Source organism: Pelecanus crispus, chromosome 3 (genome assembly GCF_030463565.1).
Source record: "Pelecanus crispus isolate bPelCri1 chromosome 3, bPelCri1.pri, whole genome shotgun sequence".
Classification (NCBI taxonomy): Eukaryota; Metazoa; Chordata; class Aves; order Pelecaniformes; family Pelecanidae; genus Pelecanus; species Pelecanus crispus.
The window spans coordinates 9,019,277-9,032,739 of record NC_134645.1 but is presented as its reverse complement, the minus strand read 5'-3'; the positions used below and the strand labels follow the sequence as shown (position 1 = coordinate 9,032,739).

Below are 13,463 nucleotides of genomic sequence, written 5' to 3'. Positions count from 1 at the left end.
CCTTATTTCAGCCTTACTTTGCTCAAGTTTATTTTCATGTGATCTCATATCAGAATATGTGTCAGTCTTGGGGAAGGGCTGGGACGTTGTTAATCCCATTTCCTTTGGTAGTTCCCAAATAAGCTTTCTTCACCAAGGTTCCTCTTGGTCTTGGGTAAATGGGTAGCTGACCTATCTGCATGTAACAGCACTTGGAAATCTGACAAAAGAACAAAGGATGATTGAGTTGCATTGTAAGACAGTCCCCAAACCTTTGAATCCTAGGTATGTCAGAAGTGTTTTGTTCAGCAGATGGTTCTACTTGTGTTTGTAGTTAAATCCTGGCATACTGCTCTATAGAGGAACAAATATAATAAATTTCTGTATGTAACAAATATATTAATTTCTACTTGTGACATGCAATAATAAAGATATATTTCCTTTATATGCCAAAAGAGAGAGAGTGAGTTCTGCTTTTCTTGGCAGCATCACAGTCAGTTCATAAGTCTTTCAACTCTAACATATCATCCAAAAATATTTTTCTTTTAGTGCAGGTTCAGCATCTTGTCCATCTAGCCATATATAACCTTTGGGAATGGGCCAGCAAGATGGTCTGTCCACTCAGATTCTTCCACTGGATACAGATCCTACTTTAAGATGTTGAGTGACTCCCATGAGAACCTATTGGAGAGAGTTCAAAATAGAAACAAAACCATACTTTATTAGAGTTAAGATAGAACCTTCTCCTTTTGCAGCAAGAGATGTCACAGAGCTGTTTGTGTTGGTCTGCTATTAAGTATTCAGTATGAATAGTTACTTTTCCAAAAACCCTTCCATTTCAGCGACAGTTTTATATGTTGTCTTTAAAGACATGATGAAACAGTAGTAACTTAATCAGGTCTGAACATATTTCTCTTAGAGCTGAATTAGAGTACCAGAAAACTGTTCTTGTATTCTCATCTTCCTTTCATGTTGTTGTGGTGCGGAGACTTGTTCAGGCAAGGCTGTGCTAGAAACAGCGTGTGGGAAGAGCTTTTACATCGATAAGACTGTTGGCATCTGTTACAGACAGTGCCTGTGGTTGCAGACAGTACCTATGGATGGCAGAAGGAGCAGCGAGGCAGCAGGGAAGGGGGAACTTCAGCTCACATAAAGGCACACAAGGTCTCCCAAGGGCAGGTGATAGAAGCAAAGCCTGGAATCCAGCACAGCCCTGCAAGGGATCCTCTGACAAGAGCGAAAGTTGTAGATAAACCTTCTCATTTTTATTCAGCTTTCCCTAGTTGTTCTTGTGTCTCTCATTTTATTTATCCTGTTTGATAGTCTTTCAAAACTGGCTTTTTCTTGTGTTTCAAAGCCTTTCAGTCATCTCTGACACGTTCTGTATAGGAGAAGATCCAGGCATATGCACCCCAAAGCAGTGCTTTTCTCCAGCACTGGTCACAGTTCTGTTCAGCCAAATGCTGTGGTGGGTCTGCTCAATATGTCCATGTTTCTGGTCAAAGTTTCTTTCTGAGCTCAGTGACCTATTGCAGAATTGGTGTAAAGCAGAAGCAGTGCTCATTGATACGTAGTTCTTAAAGAAAATGATGCATGCCCCATGTCTAACTAAATTAGAAAAAAGAAAAAGCCCAATCTTCCCTCAACTCTATCAGATTCGTAACCTCAATAATGAATAAAAAAGGGTTTGAAGAAATTTTTAAGGAAGTTTTAGCTTTCAGGTGCTGTATTCATAGACAGTGCAAGGAACAGTTTCAACAAGTTCCATTTGGAGAAATATGAATTTTCACAATTACTGTAGACAGTTTAACCAGCCTGGATAAGTAAGGTGGGCATGTTCTGTTATTTCTGGTTGCTTCAGAATCAGGTGGAATATTTCTCCCCCCCCCCACAATGCTTTTACTTCTATTTCTGTGGGGCAGAAAGGGAACAAATTCTGTGACATGCTTTACAGTGAAATAAGTTGAAAATATCTGTTAGGTTATTTTCTGTCAGTCATCATGCAGAAGAAAAGTTAAGGACACAGGACTGTAGTATCCCCTTTCAAATTTATAAGCTTTACATAGGAAATGGTGTGTTTGAATAAAAAAAAGTCACAATTCTGAGGCAAGTCTAGGATCACATAGGTGCCCAGACAAGAATATTTTGAAAATCTGTCTTACAGATTTATTCAACCATATCTATTTTTTTTTTTAAATTAAGAAAATACTTTAACTACTATATTAGCAAAGTACAAGTAAAAAGTAAAGGACTTTTCAAATTTGCTTTACTTGTACTGTTCAAAAGATCTGCATATGTCTCAGTTCCATGCGTACAGAGCCTATATAGTCTGTCATACAGCTTTTTTTTAAATGGGGGAAAAGAATCCTAGCCCAAACTGGTTGGATCAGCTGTAGAAGTAAAAGGCCCTGTTCTGGAAATGTTATTGCTATGCCAGGTGTGCTGTAATTCTCCTATTGATCCTAATAACATTATTGTTGAGCTTTAGGGACTGGTTAAGATTTTGTTTAGCTTTGAAATTCATTTCCCAATAATATTTGCAGTAACAACAATAAAATTTTGCAATGCATTACCCACTAGTCTCATTACAAGAATTAGGAAAGTAAACAAAGAGGATGACAAGGAACAGGTCAGGTCAAGCCAAGCCTCCAGGGAATGCTCTAGAGAAAATCCTTCAGTTCTTAGGCAGCACAGATATATCACTTTGCTGTTTTCCTTCCTGTCCATCTCTAACAAGTTGTTTATTAAACTTTGCAGAAGAAAGCTAATAAATAATTGGCTGCAGGCAATTTGATTTGGGTAAGTTTGGTGCCACCCTATCACCCAGACAGCTGTCAGATGCACAGCCAACAATGGCATGGCAAGCTAACATACATGCTCTTCCCCAGGCTGTGTAGCTGGAAGAGTCCTGGATGCTTTGTGCTAGGTTGCTTCCCTAAAGGCATGCTTCTTTGAAAACCCTAGGGGAAAAAGAGGTCACTGTTGAATTGACATCATGGACAAATGAAATTATCACAGCAAAATTTCACAAGAAAAATACAAGAAATATACAGAAAAATACAGAATTAAAGCAAAAAGAAAGCAGAAATAAGTAGCATCTTTATTTTATGATTATCCATTGCACTCTAATGTTCACTTGAACATTTAAATCACAAAGCCCTTTAAGCAATTATTCAGAACAAAATGGTTAATTGGTTAATCAACATCAGTGTAACATGCATATTTGAATAGATTTTTTTTTTTTTTTGTTAAACCTGCCTATGCATGCTAAATCCATTCACCTGATTTGTAAAGTTTGAGACACTGTTAACAACATATTGAGGGAGGGCAGCTGCGTGAATTTTTTTCAGTGGGGAAATACAGTCCATCATGCAGATGTCCTAGTAGCAGTCAAGCTTATTGGTGATGTGAAAGATGAATTTTATCAGAAATTATAAATTTGCATTGTGGAGATGTGCTAGAAGAACCTATGTTTTAATATTTGTGAAAAGTATCGAGAAGGTCAATTTTATTTACTTACATCTTTTAGTTAAAAATAGAGGTAAAAATAGGAAAAAAAACCCAACCCCAAAACCTGGTTCCTGATGTATTAAGACACACAATAATTTTTGGTTTCCAAAACACTTCCCCCAGTTTCTGTGTTCTGTATACACCAGCAAAGGCAGTGGGGATGGGGAAGGGTGGACCGGAGATGAGTTTGTTGGGAGCATGAGGTAGCAGCTGTCAACAGTGGTGCTTGGATGCTGGTTTCCTCTAGCTTTATTGCTCTGGTTTCTTTTTTCTTACTTAGCTATCCCACTCCGTTGTGATTTTCTGTCACTCTGTAACTTTCTGATACGCTCAGTAGTGAGGGATCTACTTGTTCGTTTTAGGAGTCACTTTAGGATTAAAAGCCAAGCCTATGTCTTTGTGAAATGCATTTTATGAAAATACTTATTTTTGATCTTCATGCATAAACTCATAGCTAGGCAGAGGTAATATCACATATTAGGGCCGTTAGATTAAAGAAGCAACAGTCTTTGCAGGTTTAGGCAATGCCAGTTGGCTTTCTCCAGCTCTACGAGTTGCTGTAGAAAGAATGCCCACTGTCCCTGAAGCATTGCTTCTTGGTAGCCTTGGATCACCAGAGCTACAGAAAGACTTCGCTGTAAAATCAAAGGCTCCAGTCACAGCACTTGACCCACTTACAAATTTCTTTCATTTCACCTGATTTCAGACAGTGAAAAATTTTCTTTCCCTGAAATTTTTGTTGTTTTTTCAGTTCCAACTGATGGTAAGGTTGGATTGCCCTCCCTCTTTGCTCCTGTTCCTATGCACTTTATTCACAGGAGTAATTCTGTTCATTTTAATGAAACTTCCTGTATAATTGGGATGTTCATCAACATACGGACGACAGAGGCACAGAGTGTTTTAAGGGAGTATCTTCTACTGAAAGCTGTCATATTATAATTTTTTACCCTACAAATTTCAATCCCATTCTACATGGTAATGAACTCTGTGTGTCTGAGAAACATGTATTATTTGTGTGTGTATCTCTGTGTGTGTATATAAGAATACATACATTTCTGTGAATGTATAGAGAGGCTACACTGCACTTGTGCTGGGTGTTATTCATTCATTGATGGAACACCCAGTGATTGTAATGCTGTGAGCTGCATAGCTGCACCAAGGAATGATTGGGTATAACACCTAAACCACATTTTAATGTGTTTACAGCCTTGTCAAACCACTCTGGAATAAGGAATAAATGCGTTCAGTTTTTTTGCTTTGCAATCAGTGCTCCTTATTAAATACAGTTCTGTCACTGTAATGAAAGAAAGATTAAGTAAACCTGTAAGAGCTTATAAATTTAAGGGAACTAAGAATTGCCTGTTTTAATCTCATAACTTTGTATACTCTGTGGTTTTTAGTGTTTTACATTGGGTAGTTTTACTTGTTTCTTCTTTTTCTATTGTCTGATACAGATAACGGTCCTGGATGAGACATGGACAGTATTCAGGCGGTACAGTCGTTTTCGGGAAATGCATAAAACTTTGAAACTGAAGTACCCAGAGGTAAGTTTTGGTAAAACTTCTGCAGAAAAGGGTGGAGGTAGAGACTTGGAAAATAAGTTTTTTGAAAGATGTTTACTCAAAACCATTTTTTCTCTCAGCCGTATGCTTCTAGTAAGATTGGCAAGCCCTTCAGCAGTTTAAAGCTCCAAGGCTGCTAGATACAGGATGGATGTTTCATGCTGTTGCTACAGTGAAACTGCGACTCCATGTGTTGCCTCTAGCCATTAATTCCCTTTACTGCTGACTGGTGGCGTTCCCTGGAGGTTGCTGTTTTGTTCGTTGCAAGATACTTGCAGTCAGATCATGTCATCCTGACAACTCCTCATTTAAAAGAAGAGTGTTGTTCCACAGGTACCCTTTTGTAATAGTGGCTTCCAGGTTTCCGCAAAATGGAAAATTGATCTTTCTGACCACCTCAGAGACTCTGGGCATTCAGGATATGAGGAGCTGTGCCTGACAGAGCTTTAGCTCATTGGAGTGAGCATTTGTAGAATTACAGTTCTTGGTTTCTGCATCTAACTTTTCATTATTAACATTTTGCTTCCTTTCTACTTGTTCCCTTGAATATTAGAAGAAATCAATCACTCAAGCAACTGAAGTGATTCTGATTTGAGAGTTAGCACAAGTAAAAAGCCCTGGGCCATGTATTCGTGGGCAATATATTAAAAAACTTTAATATGTTCAAGAAAGAGAGAGATACAGTAGTGTGCAAATGCTTTCATTGATGTATTCTTTAAGCTAAAAATTAATTGAGCATGGAAAGACCTTGAGTTCTAAAGAGTAAAATATGTAGATCTGTGTTTTGTTGGAGGTTCTGGGACTTAAGACCCATTCCAAGACAGTATGAAAACCAGAAATTGAAACTACCACACACCAAATATCTAATGAAAAGCTTAAAAAAAAAAAAAAGGAGAAAAGAAAATTAGGTCATCTTTTCTGATTGTCAACAAATTTTAAAAGGTAAAAATGAGTTTTGGATGGAAAATTGAAATGTTCTCTTTTGATAAATGCTTTTAAAAATATTACTTGTGAATGAACATCAGTATCATATTTTTGATTCAAATGAATTGCCTTTTCCTCTTGGATGTTAGAGTTATAGTCTGTCGACAGTAATATCCTAATTGCATCTGTCTCTTGAAAAAGGAGCTAGGCAGTCATCCAGTTGAAATAAAAAAAGGCCACCTGAATCCCTCTGCAGACTGATCTTCCCCATTTAGGAAAATGTGTTTGAGTGGCCTTTTTCAGAGTCTGTTATTAGTCCTGACAGTACATGGAGGAACAATTGAATTTGGCTTTTACCGTTATGTCAGAGGGAGAGCAGCTTCTTTGTAGTACGTAGTAATCAGGTTCAGGGGGAATCTGATGTTCTTAAAGCCATTATTAAAATGTCCTGTGTGCTGCAGCATATTAATGTCACTTTTTTGCATCAAGCATTTGTGAATTACAGTACAAATTTGGGCTTTTTTGGTGTTACAGGAGGGAATGGGGTTTTTTTGTAGGTTTTTTTTTTTGTTTCCTTGTTTTGAAGAAACATTAGAACATAGGAGTGGTATTACTAGGTCAAAATAAAGTCCATCATCCAAGAATATACAACTGAGAAAAAAATCCCAGCCTAGAGCAAAGGTACTCAGTTTTCTTCATCTTGGAGTCTTCCCAGCTGAATTTGTTTTTGTTGTAATTAATAGTTAATGATTAAAATTTTTCCTGTGGATTTTATCTGTATTTTCCATTCTTTACACCACTCACTTCGTAGGTATCTTATCTAGGCAATTTTCTTTTGCTGCTTGTTTTTTTAGCTTTTTTCCTCTGTTTGCAGTCGTGCTTGTAAGGTCAATACATTCTCTGGTGTAATGTGCCAGTTTGTTTCTTACTGACGCTTCTGTGTTGCCGTATGTCTGTGTCTTAGGTAAACTTATTGCGATTCACATCTAGTACATTAATGGAATTATTGGTTTAACTACACAGATGAATAAATTTCTAGTTTCCACGTAATAAAACATACTATAATGTGTTTCCTAAGTTGTCTGTTCCCTTCTCAACAATTTTGGTAAGTTGGGGCAAATACCACGTCTTACAAGTTTGCCAATATAACTTTCCCTAAAATACGATACTCTTTGGAGGAGCATAGTAGTGTGTTTTGGCTTCTAATACACTTAAAAGAAATGTTTAGTCATGTTACTTTCTGAAACAATAGATCTATAGCTTTCATAGTATCTTCTCCCAGCCTTTATCGAGCCTCCACTTCACAACAACCTTCAATAAATTATCAGTGAGGTTCAAGTATGCGCATCTTTAATAAGTACAAAGCACACAAAAGTTCAGGATAAGCAAGATAAGCATTCGATCACGTCATCTACTGCTTTTAGATAGGTACTGTCACTTAAGTACCTGTTTTGGAAACCCTTGTAGCACTGATGTTGTCTTCTCTATTTTATATAGTACAGGCTGTTGTGTTGTGTCCACTCCTGCTTTGAGGCTTAGGGCACCCCAAGGAAATGGCAAGTTTGTAGGTGGAAGAAACCTAGCTAATACGCAGTTCGTTTCTTCTACTCGTCAGCATTTCTACAAACTACTGTGTCCTTGTTTATCAGAGGGGAAGAGCACATTGTGATGGATGAAACACATAATATCGTGCGCAGTAGTAAATATTTGGTGTTTGTTTTCTTTGGAAGAATTTCATTATCAATGTTACACGTGCGAATGATTGATGGCTTCCCATATTTTACCTTTGTTTAAAATAGCCTTAATTTATGGTAATTTTGGATTAGTTTTGCAACGTGAGTAGGAGTTCAGTTTGTTTGGTAAACTGAAAATCATCTGTCTGCTTCTGCTCATCTGTCATTGACCTAATTTGGGATTCACCATGATGCTAAAATGCATTTTAATGCCAAACTTGGCAAAGTTGCGTCCTTAATTACTGTATATTATTCAAAAGAGACTTGATCCTTAAAAGCAGTGTTACCAGAATCCATCAGAGTTGAATTTTATTTTACATAGTTCACCTTCCAACTCTAAATTAATATTTATAATGAACAGCGAAAATACTGTGGACGTGTTTAATGTATGAGTGTCCTGCTTTTAGAAGTGAACTTTACAGCTCATTAGTTGCTCAGCTCTGAGTTACTACATCAGTATTTTAATAATTTGCTGATCTTGCATTTCGTGTTGCTGCCACTGAATTGCCAAAGGAATGTATTGGCAAACTGATTTATTGGGAAGGTTTGGGGTGGTGGGCGGGGGGGAAGTATCTTTTTCAGAAGCAGAAACTATCTAATGTCTTCCAGTCTTACAATATGCCATATATTTTATATACCTGCACATTTCTTCTAATGTAATTAAGTGGCTGCTGACAACTGGGTATCTAATTGAAATGTGTCACATGCAAATTTTGAAAGAGTGAAGAAGCTGCAGCAGGGTGAGATTGTGCTAGACACAGATAAGCACCAGCATTTTAACAGTGCCTGGGTTTCTTTAGGTCTTTCTGGTTGTCATTTGCCCAGCTTCAGCTTTCTTACACTGCTAGATTGTTAATGATTCTCTTATTATTTTTTGAATTTTAATTAAGACCATACTTGGCTTTCAGTTGCAGTAGTCTCTAATGAATATACTTCTTGTTTGTCATTAGTCAGAAACAGGAGCAAATGGACTCTTTAATAGAGAGGTGAGAATGTTCAGAGAAAGAGTCGCCTTTTTTTTTTTCCCTCCTTCAACTTTTCCTATGAGTTCATGGTTTTGAAATATTACCGGGGTGCTGGTTTCTGCAGCAAACCTTCCCTTCCTGACCCCATCTTGCTGTGAGGGAAAACTCTCTCTCCCATCTCTGTTAGTTCAGCAAGTTTGAGTGATGCACGGTTGTAATGGCCAGTGCCCTCCTCTTCTTATCACTATCTTGTATCTTCCCTCTTTCAAAACAGAGCAGAGGAACAGTTGTCTATTTGTCTTGCGCCTACCTGAATCCAAAGTTTATGAAGTCCCTCATCCATGTGGATGTCCTTAATTCCTGCTTGCATCCAGGTATCCAGGCCAGGTTTTGTGGGGCTTTCACTGTTTCACTCTGGCTCTGCTTATGGAATTGCCCGTCAATCTTTTTGAGACGTCTTTCCATGTGTGTAAGAACCTCAACATGGTATTAAGGGAAGCACCTACTATTGAGGCATTTTTATTACTAATAGTCATTCTCGACTTAAGGTATTAGTGAATTCATAGGGAGCTGCCAAAGAGAAGCTAAAAGGTGTGTTTGCATTTATAGGTTCATTCATGGAGATAAGGACATATGTGTGTAGGCAAGATTTCTGCAGGAGTGCTAAAGCTATCAACTTCTAGCTTATTTAACAGAATATAATAATTTGTGTGTTTGAATTAGGTATATGGTTCTGTATATAAATATATATTTGTATCTTTCACAGTCTAAAGCACAAAAGGACTGTTTATAATTATTAAAGAATTTTAGCTCGTAATTGAGCCAGCTTCCCCTTCCGCTGGTCTGTTTTTTGTCATCTTACATGACTGAGTGGATGCATAATATCTATATCTGAAACAGCAGGAACATCTACGTAAACTTAAACCTTCAAGCCAAAGTTACCAGGTGATCTGCCTTCACTCCCATCTGCTATTCCCACCGGGGAAATGAGTGTGCACGATAGATTGCAGCAACACATCAATATGAACCTTTGGGGTTAGGATTAGAGGCTGTTGCTTGGAGGACAGGGTTATTCAGGTACATTAAGTATTGAACAGTAAAGATTGTATTTTTATAGCTGTTAGGAAAAAATGCTGTCTGGTTTCCTTTTGTGGTTTTGTTTGCTTTTTTGTTTTGGGTTTTTTTTTTTGTGTGTGTGTCTGGTGTTCTGGAGGAAAGGCTCTTGGCAGTGTCAATAAGAGTCATATATTCCTCCTTTTTATTTCTGAAAATAATATCCTATGCGTATCAGAAATCTTTGTTCGACAGAATATCATTCTGTTTGAGTGAACTCGAGGCTCTTGTCAACTGAAGGGGTTAACAGACTGCTCTTTGCTTTGCATACCTGCAAGAATTGCCTGAAACTCAAAGAGCAGAAAATAATTCTCAAGTCTTTCAGAAATACTATGTGAATGTTTTTGAATATATACTGAATTCAGAACAACTGTTGCAAGCTTATTTAAAAAATATGTTTCAATATTTCAGATTTTTCAAAACTCAACGTAGTCTGTCCACTTTTTCCTGGAAGTGTCTGGTATCTCAGGGAAGAGATACAAGAGATGTGTTGTATCTCAGTGAAGCCGCACTTCCAAAGTTCCCGTTTCATCCATCCATCCATACTGTCCACAACCACCCAACTTTATGTATGTTTGGTATTAAAATATAACAAACACCAGTTTTGTAATCCTTTCTTAAGTTGTTTTTAGACTCTTTTCTAGTACCTCTTATTGTTTAGGAGTAATTCAGCTCTGTAATGATGAATGAAGAGGCATGAACTCTTCATTTAACCACCGCTGACTGATCTTGCTGTCCTTTCCTTTTGTCTCCATGCTCCTCTTTTGGGTGACTGCCAGGGAAGGATCTCCATTTTCTTTTTAAGTGGTCTATACATCTGGTGCTCTTGATAAATAATAATGTGGAAGAAATCTTAAACACAAAATGCTGGCACAGATAATGGTGAAGGGATGAGTTTAAGGTGAAGCCATTAATTTTTAGGAGAGCATCCTTGGATTCTGGAAGAGATTCTTTCCAGAATCACTGTCCAGGATCACCTACAGAGAAATGTAATTTTTTACTAACTTTCAAGACCTGGTTGGTGGGGGTTTGGGGTTTTTTAATAGTCTCAAGGATAATTAGGCAATTTCTGTGTATTTATGTAATTACTAAATTATTTTAAAGTCTTACCAGAGATGCAGAGTTCTCTCTCCTAAGAAAGAATACAAATATAGAAATTAAACCAGGAGCAGAGCGATAAGGCAGCAGACTTTTGCGGAGCACTTAGGGCAGTGTTTCAGCTGGGATCTTGGCTGGCTGGCTGCTCCGATTCTGGTTTGTAACTGTGCAGCTGTAGCGTTTCATTAAATGTAAAATTTGTGTTAATCTTCTGGGATTATTTTGAAAGGGAAAAGGATGAGGAAGCAATAACTTTGAGGTACTTGGCTCACAGGGCTGGCAAGCCATTTGCCATGTAACTAGTGAGCTCCTGGAGCTTAGGAGCTGCTTTGGCAGCAGAAGTTGAAAGCTTGTTGCATCAGAGATGGCCAGCCTGAAGCTCTGCCGGTTTTACCGTTAGATTTTCTCATTTACTGATATCAGTAACTGTATATTTAATTAATGTATAAGATTTAGGTAGTATGCTTACAATGAATGCAAAATTCTGGACATTTGGATGCTTCTAGTGTTCAGTTGCAAGCAGTGTAAAGCACTATAGCTGTAAGTAACAAACTAAAAACTTCTAAGAAGATATTTAAAATGAGTTTGTTCTGAAAACTTCAGTGGTTCTGCCAAAGCCTTGATCCTGCGGTGACCAAAGTCCTAATCCATTCACAAGTTCAATGACTGTCGAGGTTGATGTTTAGAAACTCTTGTGACCAAGAAGTAATTTAAATCACAGGTTACATGTACTAGAGAGAGCAGGGTGTAGCATATAGGAGTGAACGTAATGGTACAAATCTTGCTACAAATGCTATCTCATTATTTTAGAAAATTTAGGTTTGTATATGGATTCTTAATTCAGGTTCTTTTGACCTCTAGGAACTCCATGACCCCTATTGAGCATAGTCTATGACAATATTTTAAGATTTATTTCTGTATTTGAAAATTTGATCCAGTGAAGAAATAAACTTGTTGATGTGTTCTGCCTGGACTGGAAGGATGTTTCTGGATATTAACTAGCAAATTTGGATTTTTGTTTTTATAATACTCAAGGATATGTACTGTAGTTTTAGTTTTATACAATGGAAAAACATAATAGGAGTAACAAATTTAATATGACAACCTTAGGACAAACACAATGCAAAGAATGCATAAACAGTCTAAAAGTGCTTTTTTTTTTTTTCTGGAAACTGTACATTTGGGCACAGATTAAAATGAAAAGTGTTTGCAACGTTGATATGCCTGTAAATAGCAAATGCCATGATGTGTATTAAAATAATACCTCTGGTAGAATTGTAAGTATATAGAAAAGCATTTAGAAAATAGTTTTTGAAATATAAATCCTAACTAAAGGCAGACCTTAATTTTTATTTTCTAGCCTGGAACTTTGTTAGCCTTAGTAATGTATCTTTCCATAAATATTGAAAGAAGAATAAAGTACTAATTTTTAGAATCCGTATCTGTGTGTAAACCTTATAATACTGTTATTCAAGCATGTGATTATAGCCTTCACCTTTATTCAGTACCAATTACAGTAATTATGGTATAGATAACTTTAACATTCATATTCTTGTCACCTATAACAGCCAGGAAGTACATACACAGGAAGCATATTTTGTCACATACACGTTTCCAGCTCCCATTCCTAATTATATTATGTTCAGAGCATTCCGAAAGCCTGCAGGTTTATATATATAGTACTTCCATACCAGCTTTAGTTTGCCACTAGCTACAGCAGTGATTTAAGAAGTAGATCCCTAAATGCTTCATCTGGCCTTTCTTTCTGCAGCACGAGACTTTTGGCTGCTGCTATTTTTAAAAGAAATTTTAGGACTTTGCTCAGTACGTCAGTCTACAAATGAACAGGAGAATTTGTTCCCATAAGTAAAGTGTGAAAAACATCGCTGCTAACCATATTATGTAGTTCAGTACAAGTTCGATTACGGGGAAGTTAGTTTATTCCATGTGGTCCCTCTGAATTCATAGTTGCTAACCAGGACTGGAGCATCTGAGACACAGCAAACTCCCTGGCCTATCTGCTTCCAGCATAATACTCAATTCCCAATCTATTTCTAGTGGGAAAATGAATTCAGTGTGTGAATTTCTCATCATAAAACTGAATCTGAATCTGTAAGAGCCTTGTGAAAGCCTGGCCTTGGGATTAATTTCTGATTATTGTTGTTTTGTGGACTAGATTTGTGCAACAAAGTTTTCTTGTCTTGCTACAGGCAATTCTGCAGAAATACAGTTTCTATCTCTCTTCCTTCCACTTCCTCCCTCCTGTGTTTTGGTTGATGGTGAGACCTGGTTTTTTTGGTCTGTCCTGAGTAGCTAATGAAAGCTGTGAGTTTCCAAACCGTTCTCTGGGAAAATAGTTAGCTTTATAGGTCTTCTGATGAATTCGGCACTAGACAAGATTAACCAGCGGGCAGACATCAAATGCCAGGTTTCATTGATTGTGCTGTGCAAAAGTCTTATGCATTAGTAATGTAGAAATTGAAAAAAGAAACATTTGGAGTGGGGCGAGTCCTTCATCTCACAATTTACGAACCATTTGACAGAATAATTGCTTTGATTATTTGATAATTGGATTTTCA

At 37.3% G+C, this 13,463-nt stretch overlaps 1 protein-coding gene across 1 annotated transcript in view; it reads left to right on the top strand.

Annotated features, from left to right (window-relative positions):
• The window catches only part of KIF16B (kinesin family member 16B), a 142,266-nt gene that overhangs the window by 98,464 nt on the left and 30,339 nt on the right, over window positions 1-13,463 (top strand). Inside the window, exon 25 of the mRNA XM_075707073.1 lies at window positions 4,944-5,033. Within this exon, the coding sequence (XP_075563188.1) occupies window positions 4,944-5,033 (90 nt within the window). The remainder of the gene's footprint in view (window positions 1-4,943; window positions 5,034-13,463) is intronic.